The following is a 15,208-nucleotide window of genomic DNA, read 5'->3' as shown; positions in this document are numbered from 1 at the left end:
TAAAAGATTGTATGAGAAAGACTTCACACTGAAACCTGCCCCAAAATGTTAAATCGGATCATTAAAAAGGTCATTAACAGAATTCACCATCTGGGCAGATGATTAAAAAGCTTCAATGTTTCAGAATCTGCCTCAGTCACTTGAAACAAACCTCTTCCATTCTGGAAAGCCTGTGGGACCAATTTTGAACAAAGCCAGTCCCAAGAACTTTACAACAGCTAGTAAACTCTTTAGAAACCTAGGCTTCGGTTCTGTACATATCAATGTACACAATGTATATCAATGACTGGCTTCCTTATTCTAGCAGGGGCATTCACTGCTCCCACTGTGTCCCAGAGAGCCCCAAGCATGGATTCATTTTTGTAAAGAGCATCTTTATATTCGCATTGCAGAAATACATTAACATTCTAATTTGAAGTGCACTTACTTCCTTGTCCTTGGTCATCTTCATCATTGGGAAATAAGTCATCCAAAGGCTCTTTGGTGGAATCCGTATCTTTATCCTCCTATAGAATAATCCCAAACCCAAATAAATTGGTACACTTAAATCATAAGGCATAAAGGGACAGTCCATTTAATTAGCAATGTTAAAGGAAAACATTAGGAATTGCCAAGGATAACATTTCTCATAGGAGTTTGATGAAGGTCATCTGTTCAAATGTATTTACATCCTCTGTCCCAAAACAATACAGGACACCCTCACAAGAGCCAGGAATAGAAATCAGGTCTCCTAGATTTCAATCTCAATTTAAGCACACAAGAACACACTTGCTATTCTTACAGAGACATTACACCTACGAAAGTACCAGTGAAGAGTGAGCACTACTAAACACAGAATTGTCCACTGTATTTTTTTTAGTTATAAATGCAGTTATAGATGAGCAAGGGAGGGGAATAAGGAAATTCATCTCCTGAAGGAGAATAAAGTTGCACCAGTGACTTCAATTCTGTCATCTCAGTTTCTGAGTACCCAACTTCTGCACAAATACTAGATCTTTGCAGTTGTGATCCATAAGGTTTAAAAAAAGAAAAACACTTGGAAGGAAGTTCATCTCCAATAGTCTCCATCTGGAACCATATTAATTTCTGCACAATTCATCAGTGTATATTAATTTGAAACACCCAAAGATCATTCCAAATCCCACAATCATGTAAAAACAAAGAAACAGATCATCCCTTAAGCTTGTTTCTTAAATGTCGAGTCTACACAATATAAACGGTTGAAGTTCTCAGAAATGTTAATTTCAGTAAGGAGAACACCCAGGAGCAGAACACATTCCTGTTTTTCTGGCTCTCCATCCATCACCTTTTTCCACATACAAGAAAAAGACAACTGCTGCTGCTGGCATTCAAGTTCAAAGACGGCAAAGTGGGTGCTCTGCAAAAACAGCAGATGGATGGGACTAGATCTCCAGTGGGAAGTTCATAATTTAAAGTGTGCCGGTTCTAACCTCACGCTGGGTATATACAACTGACTCTCTTCAAAGGCAAACAACAGAGACTGTCCAGATGGTTAGTGAAACTATAAAGATCCTTGGCTTACTTTGCCTCTATTTGCCAATCAAGCTTCAAATAACGGTACTATTTAGGCCACCTGCAGATTACAGTTCAACAAGTAGCACATCAAAACTGTGCTCCTCCCGGCCCTTTTCTAAACAGGCTTCAGTATTCAGCTACAAATACCAACTCATGAAACAGCACTGAAAAGTTCCCTGTGCAACCGACCAAAACAACTCTCACTACTCACATGTTAAAAAGGATGTAGTCCAGCAGTCAGTTAAGCATGACTAAAATGCCTACATTTTCAACCATTATCTTGCTGAAATAATTGGTTACGAAAAACTGTCCTTTCCAAGACACAACTGAGAAGGTCTGAACACACAAAATGAGACATTTCTATACAGTGCACAATTAAGAAAACAAAATAAAAGGATAACAAGAAGGGCCAATAATTCAGAAGTCTTTTTAAGTGACAAGTTACTTCTGTAAATGAAAATTTTATCCACTTTCTCTCTGAATCTAAGAATATGTAACACAATGGGCTAGCTAAACATGACCAAAAACATGCAGATGATCACAATGTCTGGCAGAAGGTCATGAAAGGGGATTCAGCAACATCCTATCCTAGTACAATTCTTGACAGATATAAAAGCTACACATTGATTTCACAACACGAAAATTAAATATTTTTCTTGCAGTCAAAATAAGCCAAGTCTTCTATGTACTTAGAACCTCTAGCAGTTTACATTTCCCACTTATTTTAACTGTTGAATTTACAGAAGGAACTTTTTGGCTTGAAGTTCCCTTCTTCATATTTTTTTAAGCTAATATGATACTAAATAAGTATGTATTTCCACTCTCGTGTATTTTGTTATCTACAGACAGTAAAACACTTACTTTCTTAAAATACGAATGAACTGAACTCTCAGAATTTTTCTGCAAACTACGTGACACTGGTACAAGGTAAGCATTTTAATGGCAAATTTATGTTAGAGACCAATGACAAGCTTGCATCTGTCATTTCTTGGTAAATAGGCAGATTACAACATAGATGTAAATACAGGGTGCTTTTTACTGTACAGCTACTTACTGATGGTGAAATATCATCATCATATTTTTTTAATTGATTCATGAATTCTAGATGTTTCTTCTCTTCCTCCAGTTGAGCCACAGACTGCTCACTTTTTTGTAGTTTCTGTTGTGTATTGGCTAGTTCATCCCGTAGCCACTGATTTTCCTGGCACAGACGGCGAACCTGAGCACGCAACTTCTGCTTCTCTGATTCCACTGCATTTAAGTGATTTGACAAGGCCATCATTACCTAAAAAGCAGAAAGTATCACATGACATACTTACTCTAGAATGCAATTCTGTATCTAATATGAAAGCTTTTTATTATTTAAAACCTATGTCAGCTGTGAAACCTGGTAAACATTCAGATTTTTCTTCTGTATATACTTCATTCTTACTTTTCCTCTGAACTTTTTTACCATTTGTTCAGCCAGAATTAACCTAGAGGAACTCTTCACTAACAATTGTTTTCTATGATGCTACGAGAAGTCGAATTGTTTTAAAACTCCCTGAAGATAACATATAATCTTATAACACGTGAAAAATTAGAACTGGGATTTAGATTACTGAAATGGACATCTTTGTTCCACTAACGTGAAATGAAGCAGTAACACTTTTAACTTAAAGGATCACAAAAATAACCTAAGAACTAACAGAGGTCTAATTTAGGAGCTTTCAAACAGAAAAGGATTTATGTACGTGCTTACAGTTCACAAGGATGAACACCTCAGCATAATGATAATACTTCAAAGGGACAATTGCACTACTGAGATCTAAATGTGCAACTGAACACGCATTTTATATAGGCACTTTATGTATACATATCATAGGCTTGAGTGTGCAAACATTCAATGTGTTTGAACAGTCACACAACAGCCATAAAACCAGTCTACATGGATTTTTTTTTTTTTTTTTTTTGCTAAGCAAAGTGAAATTAAAAAGGAACTTGGAACTTGTTAAGTGAAAACCAACCACTACATGCAGAAGATATTTTCCCTTCACTGTTCATTTAATCTCCCACTGATAAACGTAGAACAGCTGACAGCAATCCCAGGAAGCACATCTGGTAAGAATGGGCCACTGGTGATAATAAAAATCTTCTTTCAAATGAGTTTGACATCCTCAAGTTATTAGTATTTCATCTCCTCAGTTTCATGTTTCTTTAAAAACATTTCAAGGTAACTTTGTTTTAAACTAAGTATTTCATGTGAAACATGGTGTCCTTAGCTGAAATTTCAGGCTTAAAAAAAATACATTAAGCCTTTAAAAACTACTTTTTCCTACAAAGGTAAGATAAAATTCCAGGTATAATTTCTTAATACCAGTCCAAATCTCCAGACTTCAGCACCTACCTATTTACATATTCAAAACTATTAATAATTTAAATTACTTGGCCTATGCAAACAGTGGCATTTGTAACATCAGAAAGTATATTTAGGAAAATTGTCATAATAGGGTCAACATACTTAAACAACGTTCTACAAGCTATAATGGCAAACTAAAATATTTTGTAATCTTACTCTCCAGAATTAACTGAAAGAAAAGCTTTATTACTTCTTCAGCAAAGTCAGTTTCATTTTCACAGAAATAACATGTCACCAGACCTACATCCATGTCACAAACACATCTATAAAATATTTCCATATCTTAATCTAGATGCTGCAAATCAAAAAACCCACTACCTTGTTGCAACCCAAAGCAGGCAGAACAAGTAGGCTTATCAGGTCTGAGAATAGTAACTTGAAGTGTAATTGCTTTTGTAACAAAGGCAGTAAACGCAGACGACTTGGTTTCTCACCATCACGGTTCACAAAACACCATGTGGGGCAAAGAAGGCACTAACATCTGCAACTGAGGCTGCTGCATCCGATAGAGCCAAGAATCAAAACTAGCTTTCTGGAATGCCCATACCACGCCAAAGTTAGGAAAGAGAAGCTACTCATTCACTCACCGATATTCTACAAACACCCATTAAAGCTAACACAACTACTGCAATTTTATTCCATATATCTTCTAGGATTTTCTTCCAATACAAGGGAAGAATATTGTACAGGCCTGTACAATATACTAAGGCCTGACATTCTGTACCATAATGTCCAAGGGTTGTCTGGTAACCCATATCTGTTCGTTCTCTCAGGCCTCAGTTTACCATGACACGACGCACACAACTTCCAGATCACCGAACAACAGCAGCTCAGCCCAGACGAGAAGACTGAGCGCAGTTACAGGCCAACAGAAAGCCTACTAATACAAAAGTTAACTCACTGGCATTTTCAACTCATTTGCTTAAAAAACTTCCATTTTATACTGTGTTGCATCACATCGTTTCAGGTTTTTGACCTAGTACAAAGCATTCTAAAGCTGGACTGTAAATACAGTCCTGACATCCTGACTAAACATGCAACTCCTCACTCATCTTCTGCAGACGATACCTTCATCGACTAAGGCAGTTCACCAAAATTAGCTCAGAGTCCGTTCTTTAACACATCAGTGAAAGTTGTTCAGATTCTGTACTCGATTCTTAACCTTTAAAATGTTAGATGCAATTTTGGTTTAGTAAAATGTTCAATAAACATTAGAGATTCTTAAGCTCCAGAAGCATCTAAGCTACTATAAAGAATCTCAGAATCAAGGGAATAAAAATATGAATTTAATATTATGGTAGAGCTCAAAGGTCGGAGCAAATTCATTTATTTGTGAGACCTCCCAATGCAATAATTTAGAGTCAAAATGCCAATGCTCAGTTCTTGAGCTGCCGAAACACTACCTGCCTAATGCTGTTGAGAAGTCTAAACAGAACACAGCAACTATCTCACTGGAGGGAAGAAGAGCTCATTTATGAGCTTCAGTGCTTTAATACTGAATGCATAATTACTTCTGTAACACAGTAAGACAGTATCTAACTCTACCAAGTACAACAGTCTTTTTCCTTAACATACAATAACAACGTAAATGTCCAAGCACATTGCTAATATTCAGTAAGGTGACTCTAAGTCCTTCAAAACTGATCTCTGTCTACTTCAAAATTTCCAGTTATAGGACGAATAACAGTCTCTCATTTATTACTATTTTTTACACCAAAAAGTAATTCAAAGTCTGAAATGTGTTATTTCTAGTGCAATTTTACCTGTGCTTCACTGAGGCCAAGTTCCAGCATTTCCAGTGACTTTCGAATCATGTTTGATTTTTCTTCAACCAGATTAGTTTCATCATCTTTCTTCAAACATTTCAGTGTTTCAAGTAAGCTCTGTAAAATTGAATTGTGTTCATTCTTCAGTGCCTCTAGTCCATTAATCACTTGCTTAGTTTTGGCAATGATTTCATCTTGCGTAAGCTTCTCCAACTTCTCTTCCTTTAAATACACCATTGTGGACATGTTTTCATACATTCTGAAATAGAAGAGTACACTAGTTAACCCAGAAGTAAAAATAAAATCAGCAATTCTTTATAACTGAATAAAGCTTTCCTTTAAGAAGTCATTAAAATACACAAATTTGAAATGTATATTCAGAATGTAACTATATTTTTGCACAACTTTTAGTGTTTTAAGTCCTAGGTTTGAACAGCCTTTCAAGTCTTCTAGGTTCTATTTCCAGTTAGTATCAGCACTAATTCATAAGCCAGATGACAACTGAAAATAAAATCTGTATTACAATATGGCAGAAGAATTTCTAACAAGCATTGAAGAATCAGGCTGCATCTCCAGGGCGTGCAAAAGCAAAGTAGCTGGTGTAGAAAAGATAGACTATAATATAGTTACTTGCAGATGCCATTGATCTACAACTATCTTTACAAATATCCACAAACTAGAGCTTAAGGAATTTGATGAAGTACCATCCAGTCCTCTAAAAGGGTTGATCAATCAGTTAATCATGAGAAAAATCATTCTTTTCCAGTAAGAAGGAAACATCACCACTACCCTTTTCCAAGGGCTACAAAAGCTATTAGCGCTGCATATTTCGAAAATAACAACTGCCCCCTAAGAGTACTTTGCATTCATTATTGTAACTCTACACTTACATACATTCAACTGCCTGGCTGTTTCAATGAAGTTGCAACAGCTGTCTCATGCTGGAAAAAAATGGTTTGTATAACACAAGACTTGTAAGAAACATTTCACTGTGCTATTTTGTCAGTACCTCATGCACTACATTAAGGCTAGCAAACTTCTGCATGTTTGTTAACACCTCTACGAAATGCAAATTAATACCTAAAAATGTTTAGAAATTCAGGTGATTTTATACATGCTGTTACTGAAGTGACAAACAACTATAACAACATAAAAATATAAATGAAGACACAGAAATCACTTAATCCTTTTTAAGTGTCACCAGAAAAATGTTTTATAATGAAAAAAAAGAAGAGATTAATTGCTCCTTTATACTTAAGATATTTTTATCTTCAAGTGTACCAGGAAGCATAAATTCGAATAAAGTAGGAAAGATTTTTCAAAAGCAATAAATTACCACATCTATATGAAAACACTCGGGGAAGCTTTGATAAACTAACATTTAAAACGACTCAGCTAAATGGTATTAAAACTTTGTACAGAAACACATCTCAGTTTAGAAGAACACCAAAAAAATTAGAACCACTTGAATTTTGAATAAAAGCACTACAAGGAACATGCATATATGCACCACTTCCAAACAACAGCCAAAGATGTGCTCTTATGTTCTTGTATTACATGAAGGATAAAAAGGGAGAGGTTGCTCTTTCTGTTGACATACACTCCAATCGCCCTCTCTGTTATCATCCCCTGCAAGGCGGTATGGAACAGGCACACTCATCTGTCACAAGAGAGCTGTAGACTACATCAGTTTATTTTGTAATAATCTGTTGTCTGAAAACAGATAATTTGGGGAAGCAATGAATTTGGTTTTACTACAGTTTAATACAAGAATTTCCTATTCACAAATATATGCAATACAGAGTGTACACATCTGTATAAAACATCTGATCTAGCATAGCATAAATCAACTCACCAAAACCTGATGAGTAGAATGGTATTTACACATTTCCCAGTTATAACCTGAGAACTATTACCCAGAATGCTTAAATGACATTTTTAAACTACATCCTCTCTAAAACTGTGCATAAAAGTGAACTGCAATTTAACATAAGCCAAATCTGTAAATAAATGCTTCTAACGTGCACAGTCATACATGAAATTGTTACGGATTATGCTAATTTCAGCATACAGCTAAACCCTAATTATTACTGGCATGCTTTCACGCCTTCAATTAACAATTTCCATCTGAACGCAAAGAACTGAACCTTTGAATAGGGACTTCTATTTTAGATTAGAGAAGTTCTGAGAAATATGACTTTTAAATATTTAAGAGTTTTTCTACAATATTCCAAAATAAGTATGTGATCATTTGTCTCTTATGCGAACAGTGGTAGCAATTCCTTCTGCGTGCTTCAGTATTTTGTAGTCATTCCACATCACAGATGGAAGGCAAATGTGTGCGTGTATGTATGCAACCCATGTTCAGATGCTTTTTAAAAAAAAATTACACATTTTAACCATTACAGTAGAAGTTAAAAGAATTCTAGGTGATGAAATTCGAGGTGAATACAGGTAAATTAACAGCCATTCACTGTTACAAAAAGAATACACAAACCCAAGAAAATACTAAAGACTACATTAGGCCTTGCAATGGTCATACATTCATGCAAAAAGAATAAAATAGCCTGGGAAGTACTTATCTGAAACAAAATCCAGCCAAAAGACACATCTGTGTGCACAACTACATTTTCATTTGTTACTATAAGGAACAAAGGTTGTCAGATAGAATCAGGGGCACAGCTCTGGCTGAATACACCGAAGCTGCAATTAAGGAAGGCCAGGTCAGCACAAAAGCCTCTGAAGAAAGAAAAAGCAAGTTTAAACCAAAAGGGGCAAAAATGCACTTAAAGCCCATCACAGCAGTAGATCTGCTTTACAAATACATGCTTCTTGTCTCAATCCAGCATGCCAGATTTTTAAGCCATCGCATTCTAAACCAAATGTAACGATAAGCTTTCACTGTCCCAGAGCTACCAGTACAAATAACTGTACTGGAGTTGGTGTCAGGTCAAAAGCTACATAACCACACAGATTGATGTGAAGGTCCACAGCCTGGGAAAGGGATTCTTAAATCTCCTCTAGCGAAAATTTTCAGAATCCTAATCTCTCCCACAGACAGCAGGGGAATAACTCTTTCTGAATAGGTTTTGTATAATGTCTGTTCAAATTATTTCTGCATAAAACACTACATGTAATTTATCATGCTATCAGATCTGATTTTTTTGTAGGAGTAAGACTCGTAAATAAACATCTAATATCTTAAGGATAGTGCGGAAGTGTGGTGCTACGTCCATAATTTAAAAAAAAAAAAAGTATTTTACAAAAGGGCATACCTATTCATCAAAGACCATGTTTGAATACATACTCACACAATTAGCTTTGCATACTGTGAGGCAGCAAACCCTATACAGGAAGCAAAAAAGTTAAGCTTGCATGCAGGAAGCGGAGATGAATGTATATAGAGGAAAAGAGGCAAAACCTGCCATGCCTTTCTATTGTCAATTTTCAAAAACTTTAATTCTTTCTTCCTGTATATTTCCCCACAGAAAAAAAAAATGGGCACAGTCAAAGGCTTCTTCAGCTCCTGTCAGTTTTATCCTGACATCAGTTCACTGCACTGCAAGTTTTACCTATTAGAGGGTAAAAATTCTAGATTCAAATACCAATTTTTAATTCAGTGTTCAAATGAAAACAGAACAGAAAGTTAAGATGCACAAAAGTCTGGTTGGAAAACAGCGAAAAAACATGCACTGCAACCGGAGTTACACACTAGTCAGCTGGCTTAAGCAGTTTACTATCGTACTAAACACGTGCCTGCATAGATCTTGGGTATTACCTGCTTGGCTCATTTTCCACAACATAGACCATGCTGAAGTATGAAAGTCACTTAACACTTTTCAAACACCTCCAAAAATCACATTTTCTTCAAAAGCACAAAAATTAATGAACTTGAACAGATCAATATAAAAAGCCCTATAATGACACCTCCTAAAGAGGTTTTTGCAGAATTTTATAACATTAAGTCCCATGAAAGAAATAGATTGAGAATAGCAAGAATCTGAACCAAAGAAAGCACAAAGCAAACAGAGCTAAGCCTACTGTCTTTCAGTCATGTAACTGCTGAGATAATCTCATCAGCCACAAACCACTTAAGTGGCTGTATCTTCATAATCAGTTTAAATATTTTGTTACCCATAAAACTTTCAGACTAATTGCACTAGTAATGCTGACATCACAATTTGTGCCTAAGTTCTCCTACGGGCACACACATATCAGAGTTAACTACTTAAGCTCTTCAACTCATATTTAAGGATCTCTTATAAATAGCTTTTCCTACTCAGCTACTTTTTTAAAAAGTGTCACTTCCCTGCAGATCACCTCAAATAAGTCTGGAAACAAAACACATGACCATATGAATCCTTCTTTGCATAGAAAAGCTTCTCAAGGAAGATTTCTTTTTTCCTTGACTAAACATTAGCATGGCTACTAAAGACGAATAAACAAACAAACAAATAAATAAAATAGTTCTTTTTTTTATTTTATGCCCTTATTATGCATCCCTAAGAATTCCCTTTCTCTGTGTTGACATTTCAATTATTTATTAGTCAGGTTTCAAGTACTAAAAGCTTGGAAGATAAATTTTTAATGTATCTAGTGTATAATCATTACTGTTTCAAAATACAATTTAAAAAAAAAAAAAAAGAGTCTGTAAACTGCTGTGACAAATCAAATTCTCCCTAAACTTCTTCCTCTGAATATACAGATGGCAGGCAGGATAGCTGAAAATTACAGAATAAAGTGTCTGCATACAAAAAAAAAAAAAAAAAAAGTAAATCATCTTCCTAACAATAAAAGCTAATACAAGACTGGCTTAAGCCATACCTGCCAGCCTTGTCATCTACAAGCACTGCAAATTCCACAAAGATACAGTATATACTAATTTGAGCTTTTTGCATCTCCAATATGTTCCTATCAGTTCACTGTTTCATAACAATAATCAAGTCTATTCAGGGCTTTTAACCCTAATTTCACTCTTAGTTCCTCCTTAATTAAATGGCAAGGCTCAGCATCCTACATCTGGCATATGCTTGTTTCATTTTGTATTAGCTGCAAATTACAAGTCATTAATTCCCTGCTCAGACCAAGAACACATCTCATTACATCATGGAACGCACCATCTTGAAACACTATGAGCTGTTTTAACTGCTAATCTTCATAACATGGAAAACTGCCTTCTCAAACAATCCTCAAAAGATCGAAAGCCTTCCAAGCACAGGAGGAAAATTACCAACAAAGGCAAGAGATGAAAAACAGTCCACCGAGGGACACGAGTAGTATGTCAAACACTACATTCACCGCACCCCTTCCTAACAAGGCAGCCCAGCGACACACGCTAGTCAGAAATGGCACGGATGAATCACCCAGGATGTGTTTTATGAACCTGGAAAAGTATTTGTAAAAGGACTTGGATAAGAAACACTCTAGTTTGAACATATTGCTGTTATGATTTACAGTCAGAAATCTCAAAGTCTGAAAGCACAACAGTTACTTATTTTTTTTTAATCTAAGATGTTAATTTATCTTTCTCTGTGAGGCTATTTCTGCTATTACAAGTCATATTCCCATGCAGAAAGAAATTTATAATCTTTCTCTTTTTGTTCAACTTGCTCTCCTTTTCATTAAAAATCATCCTTTATGCGCAGGAATTTTACTCCGATGCATTTATCTCTAACACTACAGAAGAAAGAGTAGTTTTTTCTCTTTCTTTGACATATTCAGGACTGTAGCTGAACTGCCAATGCTATCTATCACTTTTCATCACATTGTATCTGAACCCACATATGAATCTCTACAGAATGGAAAATCTTGAACTGTCCAACAGTGTACTGTTGGAGGTCAGACTCAAGGTACGCTCGCTGACCCAGTTCTATAAACAGGTTACTGCTGCACTTCTGTACTGCCTCAGGTTTCCAAAAACATCATCTCAGAAAGCGTCTTCCCTGTTTAGCACACATGCACGCAAGCTACCTGAAAAATAACTCTGTGAGAACAATCAGCGGCTCGTATCAGAGGCCAGAAATCACTGACCAGAAGCAAGTAAGATGGAGTCGCACATGAGTAGCAACCAACATTAAGCTACGGAGAAGTCCTTTGTTTAAAAAAGCATAAACCCCTTGGAGCCACTTTCCATCAATTTCCAGCTAGTAAGTATCTGAATTTAAAAAAAACTTACTGCCAGCCTTCAAGTCAGAGCTAACTGAATGCAGAAGTCTGCCCTACCATTTGGTTTAAAATGAAGGTATGCAATATAAGTACTATGAACAGGACATTTGTAGTCCTTTAACACCAAGGGCACATGTCCTAATAAAAGCTCAGAATCACGTTCATCATTTGACCTACAACCTTAACACCACAAGACATTTGGGCTGGTAAGCAAACTGGGCTTAGCATTTATAAAGGTACGCCTACAAATTTCTGAAGAAATGTACAATAAGCATAGGACAGCTTGACTAAAAAGTGTAAAACACCAAAAAACTTGAACACTCACAGAGATTTCCACCAAACTGACGTGGCTGTTGGTTGCTTTTCTATTAAGACTTGCAGGTGCAGCCACATCACATCAGTGGGAAGAGGCTGCACGGCCACATCTTCTACCCCTACATCACAACAGCATCTACCCCTAAAAAACACTGCGTCAGACTCTAAGAAACCCCAACAGCTATCGATGAGCCCATCCACTGCATTAAACTACGTTTAAGTGAAGCAGATTAGGTATTTGTTTAGCTGAAGAACACAGCCACTGTACATTTGCCTGGATAAATCTTGGAATCTTTTAACATCACAGAATGCTAAAAAAAAAAAGAAAAAAAAATAATCATACCTTTCAGGGGAAATCTTTGGATTCTTTGGAAGATTAAAAAACTATAAACGAGAAAAGCAGGCTAACAATCTGTATTTGCTAATAAAAGAGATGACGGGAAAAACAGCTCCTACAAAACCTGAAGCAAGGGTGATGCTGACAATTCTCTTTGAGAAAGCACAGTCTATGAATATCTGCACTGCTGAGAAAGCACAAGCTATGCAGATTTGCACTGCTGTGGAGTCCTTTTATTTAGATTTCTATAGCACACTGCATCAACACTAATGAAACATATACTGGTTCTTAGCAATCATATCTGCATTCTTATAAGTAACAATCTTAACACTATTTCAAAAAAAATACTTCTGCACATTTCAAGGATAACTGAAAAAAAATCTTCAGAGTAATTTCAGCCTTCAGTCTTCCTTCTTTTTTTGTAGCAAATAAACTATTTTCATTAAAATTATGACTTCCTGCTGAAACAGTTAACTCAGTAAAAAATCCTTACACAGTATGAAAGTATTCAGTGGCATAAAAGCATGCTGTAACTACACAGATTATTCTTCTTCTTAAAGAAAAGGTTATTATGGTGTTAGTTCTTTGACAGTACTCCAATGAATAAACACTAGCTACTAGATAGTGTTCCAATTATCATGATACACTCAAATCTGTATCCTTTTAACTGTGGACAATCCAGATGACCTGTCAATCTAGCTATTTCGATTCAACCATATCTGGAATTCCATAATGCTGCAGATCATGGCCAAATCCCACCTTGCTCTTCGCGCTCACATATTGCGGTGGACAGAGACCCACAGATGATATGGCTACCCACCCTATGCCTACTCCCGTTATCCTCTTTCTGGCATATCTCACCCACTACGTTTTACCTTTCTGAAGCACTAAAAATAGATGGTGATTAAAACACGAAATAGTGACATATCCTAAAAATCACAGCAGATTATTTTTCCTCTGAAAAGTGGCATCTGTTTAGATCTCGCAATCAGTTCACATGTATCATAGGTATGTAAGAGAAAAATTTGTTCTCTGCATACATTCCCAAACCCTTCTAACATCTTAGGTTTCAAATGAAGCTGGATGGAAACAAGATCCTTCTATACATTTGTTACCACATTAAAGACTACTCCTTGTCAAAGCCGAAGCAAGCACAAGAGAAATCTGACAGGCATGTGTCTAAGGTGGCTTAATAGACCCAGCCAGGAGTCGAGAGGAACTACCTTCTTGAAAGTAGAGCTTTTAGTGTATGTGCTCATTAACCCTTTGCTAATCGAGGTTACTATAATCTGTTCCAGGTTGGTGGTACATACCTTCCTTACCCCAAATCTGAAACAACATACTTTCTAGATATCCTCAAACCTGTGCCAAGATCCAAACTCCATTCTTTTCCAGAATAACAAAACTGAATACAAACCTCTTCCACTGTTCAGTAGTCTTGGGCAAAGAGCTTTAATGCCCATTTGTTAATTTTAGTTATGTCCGTGCAATTTCTGAAGACAGACTGCAAATCGCCAAGTGCCCTGCCCCTTGGAGCAAGGGAGTTGTCCCTTCTTTGTATTACTGCTGAGCCAACAGCAAACAGCGTCTGTTGATCTTCTTCAAAGTCAGCACTTCTTTACTGTCTTGTGAGCACTAATAAACGCTTCCAAGCAGGCACCAATGGACCTCAAGAGCCTGTTCACTGAAACACTGACATACCATACCAGTCATACCAGGGCCACACAGGATTTGCCTTACACTTATGATCACAAAGCCCATCTCGCTCTGGATCATTTCAACAAAATGATCATGACTATATTAAGAGTAGTTACATAAAGACAGAATAAACATACTTCAATGCATCCGAAGGCAGCAGTTAAATCATTTAAAAAGTCATTACATTTACCCGTAGTTATTAAAAATGCTTGTTAGAAGAATCGAAGGCACATCAAGAGAAATCAAGACTAATTATTCAAAAAAATTTTACTGCAGTTTAGTATTCTGTAGTGATGAAGACGTGCTTCATAAATTACCTAATTTAAGTGGATTGAAAGGAAATATTGACTGTATTTTAAAGAAATACAGTCAAGACAGTTTGAGTTACAAATCCATCATCATTATCAAATTCCACAGTTTTCATCCTCAAGATCCTATATATTCCAAGAATCTACATTTATTTCTTTGTGGAAATGGCACTTGGCTCTCTCTTCATGGACTTGCCAACTTGTGCATGCCTTCAGTGAATCTTGAGTCTTGATAACGCTTTTTAACAGACCGATTCTAGCTGATGAGATGGTCTCTCAGACTGGAATAGAGAGGTACAGTAACATCAAAGTGTTTTCAAAGTTACTTGTCTTGCAATTTAAAGCTATCAATAGCGTAAACGAAACATTTTTTGAACTTGACTCTAGTTCTTCCATTTTGCATTGTTATTTTTGGAGAAGAACTGCTTTATTGACTAATCAAAGTAAGCATCCATTTATGTTATCTATTTATCTTAACTTTAAATAGCACTTCGGTAAAGCACAGGAATGTTCCCTCAAATCAGACATCCATAATACATTAAAAACCCCATCAGCTTCCACCTACAAACGTCAGATCTATAATCTTAACCAAACCTACTTTTTATGGCATATCTATAACCATTTAACAAACACGTGCAGGAAGGGCAGAGAAGGCCACATCTTCCCTCACGTTATTGGATCTATG

The 15,208-nt window shown here is 36.3% G+C and overlaps 1 protein-coding gene across 2 annotated transcripts in view; it reads right to left on the bottom strand.

Moving 5' to 3' along the window:
* Positions 1 to 15,208, bottom strand: part of KLC1 (kinesin light chain 1) — a 50,468-nt gene that overhangs the window by 21,650 nt on the left and 13,610 nt on the right. For both annotated transcript variants that reach the window (XM_086612810.1, XM_086612811.1), the window contains exons 2-4: positions 5,698 to 5,959; positions 2,591 to 2,821; positions 428 to 506 (exon numbers count right to left, since the gene is read on the bottom strand). In XM_086612810.1, coding sequence (XP_086468936.1) covers positions 428 to 506; positions 2,591 to 2,821; positions 5,698 to 5,959 — 572 coding nt within the window. The remainder of the gene's footprint in view (positions 1 to 427; positions 507 to 2,590; positions 2,822 to 5,697; positions 5,960 to 15,208) is intronic.

Source organism: Tauraco erythrolophus, chromosome 6 (assembly GCF_009769465.1).
Source record: "Tauraco erythrolophus isolate bTauEry1 chromosome 6, bTauEry1.pri, whole genome shotgun sequence".
Lineage (NCBI taxonomy): Eukaryota > Metazoa > Chordata > Aves > Musophagiformes > Musophagidae > Tauraco > Tauraco erythrolophus.
Note: the sequence above shows the minus strand (reverse complement) of the source record. Positions and strands in the feature narration are given on the sequence as shown.